Source organism: Prionailurus viverrinus, chromosome D4, assembly GCF_022837055.1.
Source record: "Prionailurus viverrinus isolate Anna chromosome D4, UM_Priviv_1.0, whole genome shotgun sequence".
Taxonomy (NCBI): Eukaryota; Metazoa; Chordata; class Mammalia; order Carnivora; family Felidae; genus Prionailurus; species Prionailurus viverrinus.
The window spans coordinates 90,481,273-90,503,500 of record NC_062573.1 but is presented as its reverse complement, the minus strand read 5'-3'; the positions used below and the strand labels follow the sequence as shown (position 1 = coordinate 90,503,500).

Genomic DNA, 22,228 nt, shown 5'->3' with positions numbered 1-22,228 from the left:
ATTCTTCCTGTGCTGTCCTCACCCCTCTCGTGACACGAGGCGACGAAAGGCCTACGTGACGGGGCGCGGTGAGGCGAGGCATGTGGGCACGGGGACACGGCGTGGGGCCACCGTCTGACCCAACGCCAGGAGGGAGATCATCCGCTTCCAGACCACGGGTGACTGTGGGTAACTGAAACCACAGACAAGGGATGGCTGCTGTACTCTTAAAAAAAAAAAAAAAAAAGGATGCATTCTGTTTTGCCCTGGGCATATGTGGATTCTTCCCACAGCCAGATTTCTAGGAATGTTCGGGGTGGGGAATTCTATCCCAGCTGAAGGGAGCCTGTGCCGATCCCTATGGTCCCCCCCACGGGCGGCTTCGGCACCCCAGCCCCTCACCTGCTACATCATCACTGACCAGGCGCGTGCAGGCATCGGTCCCAGACCAGGAACGGCTCCCCCTCCATTTGCACACCCCCAGCGACAGGGAACTCATTACCATAAGAAGCAGATAGGCCAAACTAGACTGCTAACTCCCCAGAAAGTCTGGCGGTATATTTTGGCTCCCACTCCACGTACTTTCTTTGCCCCAGGCCCCCTTGCTTTTTGCGTTTTGGTCCTGTTTTCTCTGCTTATGCAGTAAACAGTTTCTAATTGATTTGAAGAAGCATCTAGAGAAGCTGGATTCGCCCAAGCCCTCCTCCTCCCCCATGTCAGGAGCTCAAATCCTTCCCCACCAGCGCCAGCGGGAAGGCTCGGTGCCTCCTCCTGCACAGACACAACCCATTCGGCCCGGGAACCGCCTGCCCTGCTCTCCGTCCCCCCTCCCAGCACACCCCACTCCCCACCAGAGGCCCCCCCACCCAAACAGCCCGATGCTTTTGCTTAATACCTTTTTGCAAAGTAAAGAAGGAGAGATGGGGGGACGAAAGAAAGGAGAGAGAGAAAGGGAGGGAGGGAGGGAGGGACCGGGCAGGGTGGGGGCAGGGTGCAGGGAGGAGAAAAGCCACATCCAGAGAAGCCGGGTAAAGTGCATTATTGATTCAGGACTCAGAAAATGCTTAGAGAGTAGGAAACGCGCCTGCTCTTTAAAAGCTTGTGCAAAGCTGAAGCTACACACATGCAGCCTTCCCAAAGAGGGCCTGCTCTGCTGACATGAATATTTTATCAGGGAGGAAAGAAAAAGTGGTGGGGAGGACTTAAATGCTGGGGTGGGGGTGGAGGGCAGAGCGCGGAGCGGCCCCCACCCCCACCCCGAGAGCAGACCTTGGCCTCCTTGCCAAAGAGCAGAGCAATGGGGCCTCGTGGTCCCGAAAGGGGCACCCACTGAAAGGGGAGGGTCCGGGAGGGGTGAGGTCCGAAGCTTGATCCGAAGCCCCTCCCTTAACCTTTGCCCTGCCACTACCAGCCCTCCCCCACACTCCCCTGCTGAGCCCCGGAGGCCACCCCTTCGGATAAAGTCTAAACCCCAAGGGGTCCTGGCTCTGCCCAGCCCCCACCATTCATGCCCGCTCTGCCTTGTTTCTGTTTTGTTTTTTCTTAAACTTCCACACTGAGTATTGTCACTGGACAATTGGGATCATGATTTTTCACGTGAGACTTCCTCCTCGCTACGCATGACAATCCTACGAGCTAAGGCACAAGTCCTCATTTTGTTTTTCAGATGAGGAAACGGAGGCACGGGTAGGCACCGTGCCAATGGGACCTCGGTGAGCAAAAGGCAGAACCGGTGTTAGAAATTGCAAATTACGTGCTCTACGGAAAGCCTAGCAGGCTACCTGTCCCTCGCCATGCAGTCATTCCTTGGTTTAGGGGCAATTTAATGGCTTTATGGGCCACAGATGGAAGAGTGGACACAGCGTCCAGAGGGATGGGGACTGCCTGTACGAACAGCCACAAGCCGAGGCCTTGAAGGCTTTCTTCTTGCTGGTCTCTGAGGAGCTAAGAAGTGGTGGGGCAGCCCGGGCAACAGCTGGGCACACTTGGACAGGTGCACCACCCTGTGGATGAATCCTTTGGAGAGGGCAGGGGTGGCGAGGCTGAGCTGGTGAGGGTCCGTTCGTTGATTTATTCACATAGCCTTACCGACTGTTCCCGCATGTCCTGTTTGCAAAGTAGTCCCGGCAAAGCAGCAGTCAGGCCAGGCTGGTCATCAAAATTCCTGGAAGGGAGGGCGTGCAAATATTCCTGGGCCCTCAGGCCGGAGATTCGGCTCCGGGTTAAAAGCAAAACCAACCTACCAAACCCCTCTGCCGTGACTCGGATGCCCGGTCGGGTTTGGCATTCTATGACGTCAGGCCTGCTATCACCATCACCCCTGATTCATAGGCGAGGGACGTGGAGCCCCCAGAGGCCAGGCACCCACTCAAGGTCACACTTCTAGTAACCCGGGCATTTTGACCCCTTACGGGGGCACTGAGCACTCTACGGTGACCGCCAGAGAAGCCACCCTTGGCTTGGTCCCCCAAAGTGGCCCAGGTGACAGGCCAGGAGGAGAACTGGGCTGGGCTGGTCAGGAAGGCTTCCTTGGGGAGGTGGGGTTTCGGAAGGGCGGGCCCGGAAGGAGGGGTGGGCTAGGAACGGGCAGGCAGAGGAAGACTCAACCAGGCTGTGAGGAGGGGTGCCCTGTGCAGCGAGGCCCCGTAAAGGCCAGTCTGGATGTGCAGAATTTGCACAGGGAGAGACGAGTTAACGCACTTGGCAGGCCGGCGGCCTGGCGGGGAATGGAGAGGATGAGGGCAAAGGGGCGGCCTGGGGCCAGCGGCGGCCTTGACATTCAGCAGCTGCAAGAGGGCCCTGACTGTGGCTGGCCAGCCTTCCTCAGGGAAGAGGGGTTAAGAACCTGAGAACAAAGGGCGAGGGACCCCGAGGCGGGAGCCGGCCCCCCTCAGCCCCCAGAGGCCCGAGCAAGGCTGGGGCGTCCGCAGGTCAGGGGCAAGGACGGGTTCTGAGAACGAACTCTCTCCCTCTCTGGCCTTTGAATTTAAAGGAATGACAAGATGCTTAAGGCCGGAAGGGATCCGGCTGGTCCTGGGAAAGGCTGAAATGGTGGTTCTCACACTTGGTGGTGCCCCGGGACCGCCTGGGGAGTCCAATTAAACCCCGGTGCCCAGGCCCGCCCCAGGGACCGTGTGCAGGATGGGCAGGGAGCACACGGGATCCCCCGTGCAGCCGGCTGAGAGCCGGGCACGCAGGATGCGGGCCCCAGCAGAGCCTCGAATCTGCACAGCGACCCGGCCCCTGCCTTCTCCACTCCCCCAGTCCCATCGGCCCACCCGAGTTTGGAGCCTTCAAGAAGGCCGCCCCAATGGTTAGGAGACACGGGACCGACGGAGGAGACAGGCACAAAATCGGACCCCTTTCCTGATGCAGAGGCGCTGCTCACCGTGGTTCTCACCTTAGACGCACCCGGGCCCCCAGACCAGCCATGTCACGCCCTCTGGGGTAGGTCCTACCTATCGGGGCAGTTCAGCTGCCCAGGAGACTCAGCGTGCGGCCAAGCTCGAGGCCACTGCCCCGAGGACCCGGCCGCGGGACAATTCTCCATCTGGCGGCGGCACCCGGCCCCCAGCCCCTCTTTCCTACTGCTACCCCCAGGCTGAGAGGCGGCCAGACTGTTGGGGATCCCTTGTGGGAAGGGGCGGGCTGCCCAAGCCAGGCAGACAGCCCCGGTGGAAGGCGGTGGAAGGCAGATGCTGCCACGCTCCCCCCTCCCCGTGGCTCTCTCCCCCCTCTATTTTTAGGTCCATTACTGTCCATTGTTGGGTGTATTTTTTTTTTCCCACTCTTTCCCCAGAAAAACAGCTCAGGTTCCTCCAGGCAAAGCCGTCTCCCCAGAGCGTGGGAGCACACACACTGCCAAGTAGATATGATATAAGTGAATTATCAACTAAGTGGATCTGCAGACTCCGTCATGTCTCAAAGGGCAGTGGGGGGGGGGGGGTAACCGCCACCATTGCTCACTCCTCCCCAGCCCTCCCTCCTGGGGCTGACAGGGCGTGCTGGGGGAGGAGAGGCTGGCAGGGACAGTATGCTCACTCGGCACGAAGGGCCACACGAAGGGCCACACGCAGATGACAACCAACTCAATCCATCAGGCGCTAAGCTATTCAGAGCGCCTCACGTCAGCTAAATGGCCTGCTTAGCGGCTAAATGCTGGGTCCGGGCGGCCCAAGGTGGAGGTGCCGAGCTCGTCTGCTTCGATGCTGTGTGACTTGGGGAAAGTGGCCTCCCCTCTCTGAACCTTGGGTTCCTCATTATTCAAAATGGGTATAAGTATGGGATCTACCGTAAGTCTTCTGGGAGGGTTCAATAGGTTAGGTGAGGTTAAGTGCTTGGTATACAGTAGGCGCTCAATAAATGCAAGCTGTTGGTTCTCGAAGGGGGAGGAGGAGGAGGAGGAGGAGGGGGAGGGGGAGGAGGAGGAGGAGGATCAAGACAATCCTCAGACAATAGGACCAGTCAGTTACAAGAAGGAAAGCATTAATCTTCCTGAGCATGAGGGCCCCCCCGAAGGACCGTAGGGGTCCATGAGTGGACTGAGGGCGGTGTGCTTGTAACCGTGTGTGTGCGCGTGCCTGTGTGTGTGTGCGTGCCCTGTTCCTGCAGGAGTACCATGGACTCTCAGAGGGGTCTGAACCCCCGAGGCAGGAGCCCCTGCTGAGGGACGGGTTGGTCTCCTGCTTTGTTTGTCCCCTCTGGGTCCCTCCTGGGTGCCTGGGACCTTACTGGTTTGCTCCCCTGCCTCTCGCGCTCCCTCTCCAAGTTTCAAGGTCCCGAAGGTTAGCAGCAGAATCAGGGAACGCAGTGGGGTTCTGAGGTTGACCAGCCGACAGGAAATCTCCACCTCAAGACTTGGCTTGAGGTCACCCAGCTTCTAGAAATCGGTCCAGTGGGGAGCCCGGACTCAGCACGGTGCCAGCCCCAGAGCTGTGCGATTTGGGAGGGTACCTGGGGTGGGGACAGGGACAGCGACAGGGTGCCCTGTGGCTGGCTGGCTTCTCCTTCCACCGTCACCTGCCTTGGGCTGTCTCTTGATTCCCAGAGGGAGGGGACGCCCCAAGAACCCCAACTGGCCGCCGCCATCTGCTTGGGCCAGAGCAGAGGAAGGTAGCTCAAGGGTAACGTGCAGGCTCCATCGCTCACTGGCCTCCTTTTCACCTTTGCCCAACAACAGACTCTGCTATGACCGAGGGGGAAATGCCCTGGTCGTGTTTCATTTCCTTTTATTTCCCTGGTCGACACTTGGAGTCAAGTGGACAAATGACATGGGCCGAAGGAAGGAACCGGGATGAGGGATGGAGGGATCCAAATGGTCCCGCGGCACCCAGGGCAAACAGCCGGGGGACAAGAGTGTCAGATCCTTGATGACGGGCCGAGTCCCTTTCACGGGGGGCGGGGGGGAGCTCTGGAGGGCCCCAGGTTTGGGTGTGGAAGGCAGATCAATGGGAGGGACGCAGCGAGAGCTAGGGTGCATTCCCTAATGAAGGTGACCCTTCCACAGCTGGGCCCTGAGATCCCGGGTCCCCTTTCTGGCCACCTTCCGTGGTGCTGCTGCAGCCGGGAGAACCACAGCCTGGCGGGGGGGGGGGGGGGGGGGCAGGCTGGGATGGGGGCCTCGGAGCCCTCTGGGCCCCGGGAAAGCCAGCTCTGAGCACAGCCCGGTCACCGGGGGCCGCACACACGTGTGAGAGCTCACCCAGGGGTGGGGTGGGGGGCAGAAGGCAAACGCGTTGACGTTATGTCACACGTACCCTGAAGGGGCAGCTCGGGCACCTGCTGGCTGCAGGCGGCCTCCAGGCAGGCATCCCGTGTCCCCCACCAAACGCCATCCAGTGAGGTCACGAGTGGACAGATGGAGATCTGGTATGGAACGCCTCATGTCCCCAGGGCTCTGGTGCATTCTTTCAGGAGAGCCGCTAGCCTACGGCGGAGCCTCCCGGGTCTGCTGTCCCTCCCCGGGGGCCCAAGGAAGTCGCTCCATCCTGCTGGGCCCCAGTTTACCCTCACACAGGAAATGAGGGGAACTAGACTTGCCCAGCAGCTCCACGTCGTGTTTATGGGGGGCCCTAGGACGGCCGCGGGGGGCGGGGGGCTCAGGGCCCCGGGGACCGGGGCGGAGGAACACCAGTCGCCTGGCCCAAGGAGCCCACTTTCCCCTGAGCTGCCAGATCCGCGGTAATTTGCTCACACGTCCTGATGTTCTAACCTTTAAGACCCCTTCCAAACTGCACTCCCTACTTGAGACAGAAGATAATTGTCGGCAGCATTTATTTCGTGGGGCAAAGGTGGGAGACAGGGACTCTTCTGCCCTGCTGAGTGGGTCAGGGAGGGGTGCCGTGGAAGCTGGAGAGGAGCTACCCCAAGACCAGAGAGAAGTCACAGATTGGGCGGTGCTCCCCAGTTATCCTCCTCTGGGCATCAAAGCTAACAGCCCAGCCTGAAAGCTAGGTCGGGGGTGGGGGGAAGGAGAAGCGGAAGAGGAAAGGAAGGAGGTGAGAAGGGGGAGAGGTGGGGAGCATGCCTCGGGCCTCACCATGGCATCGTTGTCAAATACCCGGGATCGGAGTTCAAGCCCGGACTCTCCCCTCAGTCTTGGAGTCTCAGTGTGCTCATCTGTGAAATGGCGACTACAGTTTCCCGTGCAGGGCATTTGGGAGCGCCTGAGGAGACACCCGGCCCGGAATGCTCAGTGTTTCCACGGAAAAGATGGAGATCCCAGACGTAAACCCTCACGCCTACGGTCAATGGATTTTCGAGAAGAGTGACAAGAATGTTTAATGGAGAAAGAACGGTCTCTCCAACAAAATGGTGCTGGGGGAACTGGCTGTCCTCATGCAAAAGAAGGAAGCTGGAACCTTCTTTTATAATATATACCAGAATTAACTCAAAATGGATCGAAGATCTGGACACGAGAGCCAAAACTGTAAAAGTCTTAGAAGAACACATGGGGGTAAACATTCCTGACCTTGGATTTAGTAATGGTTTCTTTGATACAACATCCAAAGCATACACACAAAAAGGAAAAAGAATAGATCAATTAGACTTCAGTAAAATAAAAAAAAAATGTGCATTAAAGGACACAATCAAGAGGGTGAAAAGACTATCCACAGAGTGGGGAAAATATTTGCAAATCGTGTATCTGATAAGGATCTAGCACCTAACATATGTCAAGGACACACAGAAATCAACAATAAAAAGGCAACCCAATGAAAAACAGGGCAACAGACTTCAATAGGTATTTCTCGAAAGAAGATATACAAAGGGTCAATAAGCACGTGACGCCTAGCACCGTTAGTCACTAGAGCAAAGTGAATCAAAACCATATGAAATGCCATTTCACACCCGCTAGGGTGTCCACCATAAAAAAAGACAAAAATGAGAAATACCCAGTGCTGGCGAGGATGGGGAGAAATTGGAACCAGGCACAGTGCTGGTGCGAATGGAAGGTAGGCGCGGTTGCCATGGAACCGCGCCATGGAACATAGCGGTTCCATTCTATGCCATGGAACATAGAATGACCATATGACCCAGCAGTTCTACTCCTAGGTATACACCCAAGAGCAGTGTCCACAAAAGAAAATTCTGCCCAGGTACAGAACAGCATTATTCATAACAGCCCCAAAGTCAAAGCGACCCCCATGTCCATCAACCGGTGAATGAATACAAAAAAATGTGGTCTACCCACACGCTGGACTGTTACTCAGCCTGAAAAATAGAACGGAGTTGACACCTGCCAGGACACGGTGAGCCTCGAAAACGTGACACTGAGCGAAAGAAGCCAGGCGCAAAAAGTCACCTGTCGTATGATTCCATTTACGCCAAGTGTCCTGAATAAGCAAATCCTCGGAGACAGAAAGCGGACGAGCGACTAGTTGCCAGGGGGCTGGGGGGAGGGGCGATGCGGCGCGACAGCGGCCGCCGGAAACATGATTTCCTCTTTCCGGGTCGAAGACGGCTCGAGACTACACGAAAAGTGGTGGTCGCACAACGTTTTGAGTGTACTAAATGCTACTAAACTATATCTCGAAAAACGGTTAAAAAGGCAATTTTTCTGCTCTGTTTTCCTGCAATAAAATGATTTCAGTGGTTAATTTCAGGGCATGTGAATTCCACCTCAATTACAAATTGTTTTTTAAATATTCTTCTAAAAATGCCCTTATCCCAAGAACAAAATTTTAACTGCGTGGGGATGGGTGGTAACTAAACTTATCACGGTGATCATTCTGCAATATACACGTGTATCGAATTGTTACGTTGAACACCTACAACTAATACAGTGTTATCCGTTCATTATATCTCAATTAAAAAAAAAAAAGGATGGAGAAAACCAGAGGGAAATTACGTGATGTGCCGTTGTATTTTTAGCGTTCATCGTTGTTTCTCTTTGCTTTGGTTTGCATCTAGGAGAACACTTGGGAAAAAAGTATCTAGTGCTGTGCGCGCCGCTCAGAGCCCCCCTATCTGCACCGGGGTCCCCCGTTTTGTCTGCGTGTGACCAAAGCCGAACCCCAGCCTGGATTTCCCCGAACTCCCAGAATCCATTTGGCGATCTTCCGGGAGCATTGGTGAATCTAGGCAAACCCCATCTTTGCACAGGTGGGGACGCTGAGGCTAAGGGGCTCGGCCTGGTGTCCCAGCAACAAGGAGACTTTGCCAGAACCTGGCACTGCCCGGCTCCCCTCCAGTGTTTTTTCTGCACTGACACGCTGTCCCCCGCCAGCCGTTGGTGTGCGCTCAGAGAATCAGAGACACATTGTCGTCTATTTAAGCAAATCTGCTGCTGATGGAAAACAAATCAGAACCTGTTTCTGCATCATCTGCCGTTCCCTAGTTTCCTCTGCATTTGGTCCCCGCCTCATGGGCCATATGGACCCTGGCCAGGTCTGAGACCGGGGAGCCTGGGCCACGGGGCCGGGGCATGGGAACAGAGCTCTGCAGCCTGGGCCCAGGTCCCGGGGTGGCAAGGGGCTGTCCCGCTCCTTCAAGCCTGCCACGCTCCGTTCAGGCCCCACCCGTGGCCTCGCTCTGGCCTCTGCGTGCACACTGTTCCCCTGCTCCCCTCACTCTCACCACACTCTTGGCCCGACCCTTCCCCCCCCCACTAGGGGTCAGTTAGGATCCAGACAGAGGAGGGCTGAATCTCCCCCACTAAGTAGACGTAGGGAAGCCTCGTTCTATCGATTCATCTGTCTAACAGCATAGCAACGCCGTGCCCTGCAGGTTTGCAGGGCGGGGGGAGCAGTTTACAGGGTCAGGGGAGTCGGGGGGCTTGGATGGGACAAGGAGGTGAAGCGGCTTGTCCCCTCCCAATCACCCACACCTCTCTCCTCCTATCACCTGGACCCTCCCTCTGTGTCCCTGCAACATGTCAACTCCCCAGCACTGGCCGTCGCCCCTCGGAATCCCAGACCACACGGGTGCCGCCCCCCATCTCTGAAGTCCCACAGTGCGCGCAGACTGTACCCCGCATCACGTGCCCGGCCGATAGCCCTGTCTTCTTTGTACCGTCACTCCTTTGTCTCTCCAGCTACATTCCAGGACGGAAAAGAAAACGCCCGTTTTGGAACACTTATTCTGTGCCAGGTGCCCTGCCGAGGTCTCTCCGTGCTGCGTCTCATCTCATTTGTCAGCCTTCCTCTGAGCCCCGGGGCTGGTGTCATCCCAGTGTTCAGATGGGAAAACTGAGGCTCAGGGCACAAGGGACTTATCCAAAGTCCCACAGTCCAGGGGGGGGGGGGGGATAACTGGAGCTCACCTTTGCCCCTTCCCAAATCCCAAGTTCTCATCCACGGCGGGTGTAGCCTGCCTGTCTGTCCACCTGCCCATCCCCTGCCTCCCTGCACATGGGATTTGAGGCAGCTGCTCCTCATACACGCAAGGCAGGAGAAAAATGAAACTATGTGGAAAATCAAGGGCAGAGAACGTAGAGTCGGAAAAGAAAGACGAGCCTGGGGAAGGCAGGGATGTGTAAACTGGAAAGTTCTAGAACTTCTGACACTCTTTGGAAAGGTGTCCCCTCCGGGCCCTTTCCCCTCCCCCCCGCGCTCCAGGTGCACTGCGCCCTACCCTCCATGGGGTGTCCGTTAAGGGGCAGGGAGCTTGCTCACGTGGGTGCTGACCTCACAGCGCGCTGCCCCCCGCCCGTCACTTGTCTGCTCCCCAGGAAGGAGGCTTCACTGGGCAACAAGATGTCATGCATGGAACTATTCTTGTCCCAAGCTGGGCCCTGCCTCAGGCGTTTCGACAGAATGAGCCACTTTAAGGGTTGGGTGAAGCTCAGGTTCCAAACTCGCTTTCTACCTAAGGACCGAGAGCCGTGCAGACCTCCTGGTGAGATCCGATCACAACTCCCACAGCCAGGGGCCCTGACGGAGAGAAGTGAGAGCTTTCGGGGCTTCCTGGCCCGATCAAAACCCTGGTCCTTCCTGTAAGACTCAGTTCTAATCTCCCCTCCTCTGAGAAGCCTTCCCGGATCACACCGACCTCCCACTCCCCCGACCATTTTCCATTAAGCGCTTACCTAGCGCTGACTGAGCCAAGAGGGAGGGCAGCCGTCCTTCGGGGCTCCTACCACATCAGAGTGTCTCCCCCACGCCTTGTTGGCCGTGTCTGTTGTGAATATCTGCAAGGTCTGCCATGACCTCGTGTTGAGGGGAGCAGGGGGCTGGGGCACGCTCTTCTCTGTGGGTTCGGGGGCCAGGAACACAGCAGGGAAAGGAGGCCTGAACCAGGGGGCCAGTCGGCTCAGTGCTGCTGGCTGGGAATATTTCTTGAATACCCACGTCTGGCAGGAGGCGGGGCACCTATGACCTCGATTCCGCAGACGGAGTTCAATGTCACGGTGAGGAGGTGGGGGCTAGAAGACTCAAGGGTCCACCTGCCATCTGCCTTAATCAGCCCAGCAGTCCCCTTGGGTGGGGGGATAGGGCCACTGGCTCGGCATCTGGGTAAACTGAGGCAAGGAGACGGCAAAGCAGGTTCTGAGGGAGAAGTGTGCTCAGAGATACACCTTCATGGCCCCTCGACCAAGCCAGAGTCTCCTTGGATAAAAAGTTGACTGTTCATCTGCTTCAAAACCAAGGGGATCAATGTTGGACTCGAGATAACATCGAAGCCTGATACTAGAACAGAGCTCATACTCTTCAAGTGCGTCCGGATATTCTGAGGGAGGCATTTCCTTCTCCTAGGCAGTTGGGGGGGGGGGGGGCAAGGCAGCCAAGATCACCCCCCCAATTACAGATGAGGAAACGGAGGTCAGGAGAGACTTACCCCCGGTCACCCTGCCCGAGAAAACAGCAAGGCTGGGATGGGAGCTCGGGGCCTCAGACCCCAGGCCTGTGCCTCTAGACAGGAGACACAGCAGCCTCTCTTTGGCAGCTTCCAGAGGGCCTCAGGGCTGTGAGCTCCCAGCTCCACCCCTCACTCCTGGGACCCCTGCATGCCAAGATCCCCCGGGGACATGAGCAGCGAGTCGAACCCACGACTGAGCAATTATGTCGAGCAGCCGTGTCTCAGAGCGTACCCTGCATGCATCTGAATTGCCTGCATTGCTGGTTAAAATGCAGGTTCTGGCTCAGTTGGTCTGGGGCAGGGCCTGGGATTCTGCATTTTTAACAAGGTGAGTCCAAGGACTGCACGTTAGGTAGCAAGCAGGTATCTACAGAATTGCTTTAAACACTACCGGCCTGGTCTGTGGCCAGCAAAGTCTCTCTCTCTCTCTCTTTTTCTCTTTTCCCCACTGTCGCCCCCTCCTCACCGTCTCTCTCCTGAGGCTCAAGGGTTGGCTTTTATCTCAGAGGCACAGGAAGAGAGTTTTGGAGCACTGAGGGGCCTGCTTCCCACACCCAACCTCTCCCGCCCCCTGGGCCCTGCAGCGTGGCCAGGCTGGCCCTCTCCGGCCGGGTCCCCCAGAATGGAGGGCAGAGGGCTGTCTGTCCTCTCCCGCGGCCCTCATTGAAATTTTGCCCTTGCCCTCAGATCCTCTGTTGAGAGCTCATCCCTATTAATTCTCATTGTGCATTTAGAGCCAATAGGTTTTTATTTATTCATTTATCTTGGTCTTCTCCCCCCTCCCCTTCCTCACCAGGCTGGAATTTACAATTCAGTTCTCAGGTGGCCTTGCGGAAGGACGGAAGGACAGGAAGCCTGGCGGGAGGGAGGGTCTGCACACTGAACCCTGGAAAGGGCGGCTGCCCCTTGGCCCATCTTGCACCCTGGGGGTGCTCCAGGGCTCACACTCCAGTTGGCTGGATGCTGGGACAGGACCTGGGACCCACTGGGCGCTCGCAAGGCTAAAGGGGCAGTGGGGGGCTGGCTACTGGTGGGGCGCCCCCTGGTGGTTCACATCACCTGCCGTGCCCAGAGCAGTTCAAGCTCCCCGGCCATGCCACAGAGCCCTGCTGCCCAGAGACTAGAAATACGGGGCGTGGCGTCCTCAAGGCTGAACAGAGGAAAGAAAAGCCAGGGACACGGCTGAGGGCCTCCTAACAACAATAATAAATGCATAACACCTACTGCACATTGAGCACCTACTGTGTGCCAGCACGGTGCCCAGGGCTTGGCACGGCCAGGGCGCATCCCCTTGCCAGCCCTGTGACACCCAGACAGTACCACCTCTACTTTACAGGGGAGGAAACCGCAGCTCAGAGGGGCAGGCCGAGCCACCTAGTGGGTGAGCACAGGCCCTGGTTGCAGACCAGTTGCCTGCCCGCCTTCTAAACTGAGTGACCTTGCCAGGATTTAGGCAAACCTTTCTAATCCCTACAACAGGATTAGAACAGTCCCCCCACCCCCACCCCCGCCAGAGCATCCCGGAGATGATTAAATGAGACACACACAGGACCTGCTCAGGGGAAGCTGCACGGGGGGTTGAGTCCATCTGGACGGGACCCCCCGCTCCCCGCAGAAGCCAGCTCCCCCCCCCCCCCCCCCCCCCCGCCTGCCCAGGCAGAGTCCCCATTCTTGTCGGCCGCACATTTGTAATCAAAGGCGGAGCAGGACGGCAGCCTGTAATGAAATATTTAAGTCCACCAGACAGCTGTGGAGACACCGAGGACCCACCTATGCGGGAGATGTTGAAGATGTTGTTCTTCCTCGTCTGTCTCCCCGGGAGAGAAGGAGAAGGGACATCGCCTGGGCTCAGGTGGGGCAGCGCTAGGATTGTGGGTCGGGGGGGGGGTGACCACCCCACCATGGCAGCCACACCGGGTCCCCCGTGTGAGGGTGCAGGCAGGGCCGAGAGTATTCTGAGCCAGCTTTGGCCAGGAGAGGGCCTCAGACTTGCATTTGATGGTCACCTCCACCCCTCAAACCCTTGACCGGAAGCTGGTCCAATGAATTATGATTTAGCTGCCCTGTCCCACACCCTTCCCCCCAGTACATTAGGGCAATGATTAATATTTAAGAGAAGAAATACACTCGAGACTCTAATAGGAGAGACAGAGGTTGACTCTGTTCAGGGAGTGAGTGGAGAAGTGTTCACAGGAGCTGGGGGGGGGGGGTGTCGGCCTAACACACAGGCTCAGAACTGGGCTCCGCTGCCCGTCGACCTGGCCTTGCCCCTGACCTTCAGGAGCCGACCGCCTTGCTCACCCCTGAGCCAGCGAAGCCCTGGGATCCCCAGTGCAGTGACCCCCATGGACTATCCAGTCTCTGCCCCCAGCCCTGTGCTGCCTTCTTCCCTCCCTTCCCCGCTGGCTCCCTTGGCCCAGCCACCGTCCACAGTGACAGACTCACGACGGACTGCTGACTGTCCAAGTGGAAACCTACCTTCCCAGGCTGACTGCCCTGTGATAGGAACAAAACTCCCCGCGGGACAAAGGCGTCTCCAGGAGCCTGGGGCGGGGGGGGATGCCTGCTCAGTCCAGCCATAGGCCCCAGAGGCTCCCTCAAGGACAGCCCAAAGATGACAACGAGCCCCTCCTGTCAGCTCCCACGGCCTGGATGCCCAGCGCGGGGCTGGGGAGGGGGCTCTGCAGAGCTGCCCAGCGGGAAGGCCTCTCTCGGCAGGCAGTTTAGCTCAGTGGCTTTGGAGCCAAACACGCGAGTCCCAGCTCCAGGACTTCCTGGTGCGTGACTCCGGGCCTCAGTTTCTCCATTTGTCCAACAGGAAGGACAACCGCTAACGTCTGGGGGGCACTTGCTCTGGGCCAGGCACTTCACGTGGGACGAATTAGCTCCCTTATTCCTACGATGCCCATTTGATAGACAATGGAACAGAGGCCCAGACATGCCACCCCCCAGAACTCCTCCTTTATACGATGCGGGGTCCGCCTGGCGGAGCTGAGGGGAGGACTTGGGCGTGAAGCTGTCAGCCCACACACGAGGAGCTCCCACAGATGACCCTCCGCTATTACGGAAACGATCCAGTGGTCAGTGGGCCAAGAATGTGCCCGCCCCAGAGAACGAGGTCACGTGACCTCAGAGCCCCGGGGCGGGGGGGGGGGGGGGGGGGAGCAGGGGGGGTGCGGCCTTTGCTTTGGCACTTTTCCAACGTGGGACAGCCATCCGGTGCCCATCAGCCTTGCATCTGGTTCCCCCATCGTGCTCACCCATCACAAGAGTCTGTCCCGGACCCCCTCCCACTCGGCCTGAGCGAAGCAGTGGGCTGACTTACGTGGGAGCAGAATCTCTCAGGGGGGTCTCCACACGTGATGCCTGAGGGTTCCACCTTCACCTTGACGTAGTCCTTTAGCCGCATCACCTTGGGCTGGCAGGCATAGAACTCCCAGGTGGGGCCCTCATCCGTGGTCACCCAGGATTTGCAGATGTCGTAGTCCCCAGAGGCCAGTGGGAGGCAGTGCAGGAACAGAGCCAGCAGGGGCAGCATGGCTGAGCAGTCCGCAGGGGCGTGGCCCGGACGGGCGCTGGAGAGGCAGCGACTGGGTCAGGCGGGACTCTCGGCCTCAGCATGGAAGGGCCACATCTGCCAGGCAGTGGTGGCTGGATGACCCGGGGACTCGAGCACCGACTGCCGGGTCGCAAAGGGCGAGGAACCTGTTTCTTCCCGAAGGCCGATGCGGAAAACCCAGAGCCGGCGTTTCTCAGACTGCTGATGGGCAGATCAAAAAGTTGCCCATAACTTGGCGTCCTCCTAACCTTGGCATTACACCTCTCCCGGAGGTGAATCTGATCAAATCAGGCAGGCTCTCAAATTGTGACAGCGGATGGAAATGGGATAAGGAGCAAATCCGCAGGGATCCGGCATGAGGCGGGATCAGATTGCTTCTAATTTTTGTCCCTCCAATCAATCCAGGTTCTTTAAAGGACCCTTAATGTGTGATGGGCTCAGCACAACCGCAAAACAACCCTCCGGCCTGCGTTGTAAAGATAAAATAAAAATCAGGAGGTGTACATGTTAGCTGGAAAGATGTTCCCTCTGTGGGACCGGACTGGCATCTCAGACCAATAAAAGAGATTTCTCTTCCCATGGGCTTAAAGTGACACCAATGGTGTGGCTGGACTACGGCATAAAAAAGTGACCGAGGTTTTAACTGGGGAGCAGCTTATGTGGCTCTGCTTTGTGGGGACGGGCACTAATGGGGGCCGCTGACCTTGGCTGGTAGCCATCGGCAACATATTATGAAGTTTCTCACACTTCCGCTCTCAATGCATCCAGGTACCCGGGGCTGGCTTGTCTTTCATTGTTAAGAGGGGAGGAGAGAGAGCTCATTAGCAACAACACCTGCAACAAATTAAAAAGAGAGAGGGTGGGGGGAGAAAAGACGTGTAAGAACAAAAGCTCTCTGGCAAAATGTGCAAAAAATGAGGCTGCATTAGCGAGGTCTCCGGAGAAAAGTAGGTTATTTTTATTAACATCAGAGCCGCGCATTTGGAGATTGGGCGCGTTGTCAACGAGGTGATTTGGTTTTTTCCCCTCCTTTCCGGGAGCCATTAGGTCAGCAGAAGGGCCCCCGCTTCGGGGTCTCCGACTTTCCAAAAGGTCTTCGGGAGTCAAGATTGAGTGACCGACAAGTCAAAGGTCAGAGTTGTCACCCTGCGTGCAGACGAGTCTGTACATACAGGTACGGAGGAACACAGAGGTCCGTGTGTGGACCCACAGGTAAGAACCAGGAGCGGATAAATCTCTCTCCAAATTCTGAAACGGTGAATTTCATTTGCAACGCTAAGATACCAGGGACATTGAAGACTTCCACAGAAGTGACAGTGGTTTGTCATAATAGGTTTTCTGATCAAGGCCAAAATTCTGCAATAATCCTTAGAGGGTGTGCCCATAAATGAGTCACCATTATGATTATTGCTCTGCTATTTTAAGCTACTGATAATGATTTAAGAGCCCAAAGAGCTATAACTAAGACGAATGTTACCTTGTAGAAAACATGACTCCACTAATGTGGTGCGTTCCCAGACACTTGATACATTACCAGGAGAATTTGAGTCCAGCCAGTGTGGGATCCTGGCCAAAAATACTAGCCAATAGGGCAAAGGTTATGGAATGAGTCACAGCAGAAGCCCCGCATTATTAATTATTCTGGTTATTGTTCTACCTAGGATTATCGCGTCTAAATCCCCAAACTGCTCTGGGCATCCGTGCTAACCTCAGCCTGACTCTCACCTGACATCCTCACGGAAGGTCTCTGAATTCAGAGTTAATCACTTTTCCATGAAACCCCGTCCTCGGCCCAGACACAAACACACACCTGCCAGAAATGACAAACCGGGGAAGTGGACATCGTCCAGAGAGGGCTGGTGGCTCACCTGGGCTCCCCGCAGAAGCCCCCAGCTGGTGTCCCCACGCTCCTGGTGGGGGGGGGGGGACTCATAAATCTGCATTAAGGCGGCCCCTGCCCCTGTCTCTGGCTGAAGGGCTCTTGATGGAGAGGAATAAGGAGTCCAGGGGGACCACGTTCTCACCGCTCACCTCTGGCTGTTTAAAGAGAAACCTGTTATAGAGCCTGCCTGGCCTTGAATGCGCTCCTTGCTAGAAACTCTCAGAAAGAACCCGCCTGGCGACTATTTTTACAACCTGAGAAAATGTAGTAAAAATAAAATAGCGCGGCCGGCAAAGGTTTGGATGCCTCTACCCAAGCTTCGTGCTGCCCAGAAAACAGCACGTCCCTAATTAATTCTTCCAGCCGCGGACTCCCAACTGTTCACAAACAGGTAGGGAGCTCCCGGCGGCCGGCGACACCCCCTCGGGGGCGCTGGCTGCGGGCTTCCTTGATCTGCAGGGCCAGCGGCGGCGGCGGCGGCGGCGGCGGCGGCGCAGGGCTCGGGCTGCGCGGGGAGGCAGCGAGGCCCGGGAGGCCGGGAGGCCACGGAGAGGGAAGCTCGGAGCCCCTCGAAAATCTATTCACCGCTTGGCAGTTGGGCTGGTTTAAGCGCGGCGCGTTCCCTGCAAAGTGGGGTGCTGGTGGAGAGCCAAGGACAACCAAATCTGCTGGGGGTGGGGTAACAAATGTGTTTACAACCAGTCAATCAACTGAGCGTTGCTGGTATTATAGGGGGAACTGTGAGCTCAGCGGGCGCACATTACAGTCGGCTTTTGCCAAAAGTGGGGGGGGGGGTGGAAGGAGGGGGGCTGGAGAGAAGCAAGAGTCTCCGGGAAAACGAGGCGGAAAGCAGGGAGTGCGAAGCCAGCAGGGAAATTTCAGAGTTAAGAGGTTGTATCCCGGTGGGTCGTTTTCTCCTTGGAAAATAAATCTTCACCTGATATTATTAAGAAACTGCAGCTCCCAGAAACAAATAGAATCAATGCGCTTTATTTTCTTTTAAGAGTCCTCAGGAACCGAGGTGGGGGTGGGGGACTGATAGCCAGGGTATTAAAACCCGAAAATTAGATTTTGCCAGGATTTCTGAACTCCGATTTCTCTGTCTTATTGAATTAGCGCCTCTCGGAGCTGGCTGGGCTCGGAGCAGGCTCCTCCCCGAGTTGCCGGCTGCGCCCTCGCCTCTTGGGAAACTTGGCGCTGTGGGCGCGGGGGTCCCCTGGGGGGCACTGGAGGAGGCGGTAGGGGGGGGGCGTTGCCCACCTTGAAGCTTCCTCTCCCTTCCCAGCGGGGGGGGGGGGCAGCGGGGCGGACTGAAATCTGCCTTCCAGGGGGGTGGGGGGGGCCCGAGGGCTAGGAAGGAAGGGGGAGCCCGCTGCGGCCAGGTCACCTTCTCGCCCTCCACCCCCGGGGCCGGGGCCTGGAGGTGTTCCGAGCTCCAGCAGCTGAGCCGCCCCGGGCGCCCCCCAGCCCCGGGACGGGGGCCGGCTCCGGCTCCCCGCGCCCCCCACAGCCTCCCGGCGGCCGGGAAGCCCCGAAAAGTTGAGGGCTGGGGAGTGGGGGCGCGAGAAGGGGGCCTCGGCTGCGCGGGGGCGGGGTCCGTCCCGGCGGACCGAGGGGTCGGCCGGGGCGCAGTCCGAGCTCCGGGTGGGCTGCAGGAGGCGTGCTTCGCGTAGGGGCGTGCCTCGCAGTCCCGCAGCTGCGGTTCGTCTTTCCGAAGTTGAGTGCGGGCCCCGGGCGCGATTAACACGCACGCCTTGTAATGAAGGCCGGGCGGCCGCGGAGGGTGTGCCCCCCTCAGTGGGCACCGCCTCCCTCGATCAGGAGCTGCCGAGCAGAGCGCCCGGGGAGCGGTGGCCCCCTGACTCCCGGCGCCGCTTCCAGCAGCGCCCCTGCCTCCGCCGCCCCCCGCCCGCGCGGGCAACTTACTCGGAGCGGGCGGACCCCGCGAGCCCGCGGTCCTCGTCCCGCCTTCCCGCTGCCTCTTCTCCCCGGGTCTGCGGGCCGCCCGGCCCGAGGTTCCGCTCCGCACGTCCGCGAGCCGCTCCGCGCGCACCCCCCGCCCCCGTTAGCCCACCCCTCCACCGCACCGAGAGAAGTTTCCAGCCTGGCTGCCCGAGAGTTTGTCTGGGCAACTCGCACAGACCCCGTTTCCGGAGAGCTGGGAAGGGGGGCGCGAGGAAGGGAGGGGGAGGGGTGGGCCGAGGACCGTGGCGGGGAAGTCGGGGTGGAGGCGACGCGCGGGAGAAGGGTTAACCTCCTTTCCACAAACACATGCAGGCGTTCTTGCCACATCTAGCCCCGGCGCACACGCGCGCGCGCGCACACACACACACACACACACTCACACTCGCACGCACGATGCCAAAGGACCCTGGTAGGAAAAAGCCAGCCGGAAAGACGAGCTTTTCCTTTAAGACGCTGCCACAAAGGCACACTCACACGCCCCTCTCGGGCGACGCCAGCCCTCCGCTCGTAGCAACAGCCACCGGATAACTTTTGCATCCGAGCCTTTGCTGGGCCGCTTTAAGTGGCTCCCGGGCCCCGGGAAAGGCTGCATGGTCACCCAAGCCCTTTAAAAATGAAACCAGGCTGGCGAGGCTGCAGCCGCTGGTCCCCCCACCCTCCCTCCCCCCCCCCACCGCGCGCCCGCCGGGCTCTCCCCGCCCGCCTTACCCCCGCTCCGAGCCGCTTCCCGGCGCGCAGACCCGGGAGGCCGAGGACCGCCGCCCGCGGGCGCTCCGCCTGCCCTGGCCGGCGCTGGGTGGGGGCGCGCGGGCCGGAGGGCTGCGAGCCGCTGCTCCTCGCCGCGCGCCGCTCCCGCCGCCGCCGCCGCCGCCGCCGCCGCCGCGGCCGTCAGATCGGGGCTGGGGAGCCCTCCGGCCGCCGGGGGGGCCGCCCGCAGCCGTCCCGGAGACGCGGGCCGGGGGAGGGGGCCGCCCGCGCCGCCCGCATCGCCCGCCCCGGCCGAGCGGGAGGTCGCCTCTAACAAGTGCAAACTTTTGGGGCCCCCTGGGCGGCTCGGAGAGGACCGGCGCGCGGGCACCGGGCGGCCCCCGGCCCGGGTGGGCTTCGCGGCTGCTCGTCGGGGCGCCGGGGCATATCCCCCCGGCGGCGGCGGCGGCGGCGCGGGCCAGATGGCGGGGCGCTTCACCGCCCCCCTGCGCTCCGCTCCAAGTTAATGCCGAGGCTAAATCCTCTTGCCATCCCTCACGATCACCATCGGGGCTTTTATCTCTGGGTCTGATCCGGGCTGCGTAACTTCCTCTGTGTGGCTTTAACACACCATCCCACCACGGAGCAACGGTCTTCTTAAAGGTGCAGGAAGGAAATACTGCGAGGCTCGGGGGACGCGCCACGGCCCGGGGAGGGGCGCCGCCAGCAGGGGCGGCCCGGCGGGCCCGCGGCCAGGGTGGCCCCAGCGGGCGGGCGGCCGCGGGAGCGAGCCTGCTCTGGGGGGTCGCTGCCTAAACATCTCCTCCGGGCTCGGGGGCCGGCGGGTCGCGGCGCGCAGAGCGCATCCTCGGGCCGGCCCGGGTCAGGCGCCGCGGGGCTGCAGCTTCCTGTTCCCAAACCCAGGGGCCTGACGGGGTGCCGGCGCCCAGGGGTGTGGGGGCTGCCCCATCGGCACCAGGGAGGGGGCCAAGTGAGTCAGTCCACCCGCCCCCAACAGCCAAGGGCTCAAGGCTGCTGCTCCGACTTCCTCTGTAAAGCGCCGCCACCCAGAAGGCCCCAAGCAGTGGGTAAAGGGGTGGGTGGGTGGATTGGGGGAACTGGGGAGGGGGAGCGATCCGAGCGCACAACCAGAGCCTGAATACCAGCTGACACATCGCCGCCTCCACCCTGATGGGCCCTGCTTTTGATGAAGCCAAGCCAGCTCCGGAGGGAGTGCGGAGTAGGGGGGCAGGAGGGGCCTCACTCCTGGCAAGCCCCGGGGAGGGAGGGGGGAAGAGGGTGGGGGGAGGACTCCGCAGGGGCCTAGGGCAGAGGCCAAGGTGCTGGCAACACTGGGCAGCCCTGGGCCCTTCCACCCCCTGGAGGTTTCCGGCCAGGCCCTCTCCCAGGGCTGTGCGGAGAGGCGCCTCCACCTTCCAGGGGGGGTGGGTCGTGTGGTTTTCAGGTGCTCCTGGCCTCCTCCGGGGTGGGTCCTCACTGCAATGCTCAAGCAGCCAGCCCTGTCATTTGGACGCATCCAGAACAAAGAGCCTGAGGACGAGAGAGGGAGAGGGACTGGTCCAAGGTCACAGAGGGTGTCAGGACCAGGAGCAAGATGTAGCACCTCAGCGCCCCACCCCTCTGCCGCCTCTTAACCTCCACCTTAACCCTTCCCCGCTCACGGTTTCCCCCTTGGCTTGCAGAGGGGCTGTACTGCTGAATAACATTTCGGCTATTGTCACAAAGCAGGCAGATGATGCAGAATTAAAGACTGTCATCTGCTTTAATAATAATAACAGTAACAATAATTTAGCACTTATTGAACACCTGTTTTATGCCAGGCTTCGTGCAAACCGGTCCGTGCGTATCAGCCGCTGATCCTTCCCAACAGACCCGTGACTTAACTCCTATTAGCAAAGTCCCGAGTTACAGACGAAGCTTAGAGATGGGGAGTCGTTTGCCCAAGGTCACACAGCTAAGGAAGACTGTGGCCTGGGAGGCAGGGCTCTCCGGCCCCCGGGGGGTACTCTGCCACCGCCTGGCTTACTGGTGAACTTGGGGCGCAGCACAGGTTGCCCCTGGACCTCAGTTTCCCCGTTTGCGAGATGCGAATCCTTCCTTTTCCAGGGAGGGGTCAGAACAAGGCCGCCAAGTGCCTGCTCATATACTTGCTCCCGGATCCCCTTCGCTGGAGAGGGGCTCCCCCCCGCAGAGACGTCCAGGAGAGCAGATCCATGCCAGCCCCTGGTTAGCCTGCGCCCTGGCTTCAAAGCATCCAGCAGGAGAAAGCTCCTCAGAGGAGGAGAACAGATCTCAGCGATTTGATTTCTAAGCACCAGGCCTCCAGGCAGCAGCAAAGGGCACAGCGTGGGGCTTGTGTGCAGGCAGGGTGAGTGATGACCCCGGTCGGCCCTCAGCCTGCTGTCGCCCCCAGGCAGGGCCATCAATTACAGGGGAAACGCCCTACTCCTCCATCATCGCGACACTGTCGGGAACAGCCAACAAGATGTGGAGGAAGATGCTTCTCATTTGTGGCTCATCTAAACACAGTGGGGGGACCCGGGGTGCATCCTCCCGATTATCCCCCCACCCCAGGGTTTCAGTGACCCCTATGCAAAGCTCTGCGCCCCTGGAAACAATGTTTAACACCCCTCTCCAGCCCTCCTCTCCCCAGGGCTTCCTGCCTCTCCCACAAGCTGATGCGAGCAGACTTTTTCAGGGACCCATCTGGAAAAGTGTCTTCTGGTCTCCCCACTTCCAGACCCTGGAAATTATGGGATGGCAGAAAGAAGCAATGCCCGGAGTCAGGGTAGCGGGCTTTCCTCTGTTCAGCCCCTAACTGGGTGGGTGGCCCGGGGTCA

The 22,228-nt window shown here is 59.1% G+C and overlaps 1 protein-coding gene across 6 annotated transcripts in view; it reads right to left on the bottom strand.

The window, feature by feature from the left end:
- NTNG2 (netrin G2) overlaps positions 1-19,516 on the bottom strand; it is a 67,437-nt gene extending 47,921 nt beyond the window's left edge. For 3 of the 6 annotated variants that reach the window (XM_047831042.1, XM_047831044.1, XM_047831046.1), the window contains exons 1-4: positions 19,389-19,457; positions 16,702-16,870; positions 15,537-15,667; positions 14,600-15,299 (exon numbers count right to left, since the gene is read on the bottom strand). In XM_047831042.1, the coding sequence (XP_047686998.1) occupies positions 14,600-14,812 (213 nt within the window). In that variant the 5' untranslated portion in view covers positions 14,813-15,299; positions 15,537-15,667; positions 16,702-16,870; positions 19,389-19,457. Of the gene's footprint in view, positions 1-2,067; positions 2,144-14,599; positions 15,300-15,536; positions 15,668-16,701; positions 16,871-18,641; positions 18,714-19,388 lie in introns of those variants that run through there. The other 3 variants (XM_047831040.1, XM_047831041.1, XM_047831043.1) reach the window with 3 other exon arrangements.
- Between the last annotated feature and the right edge of the window lie 2,712 nt (positions 19,517-22,228).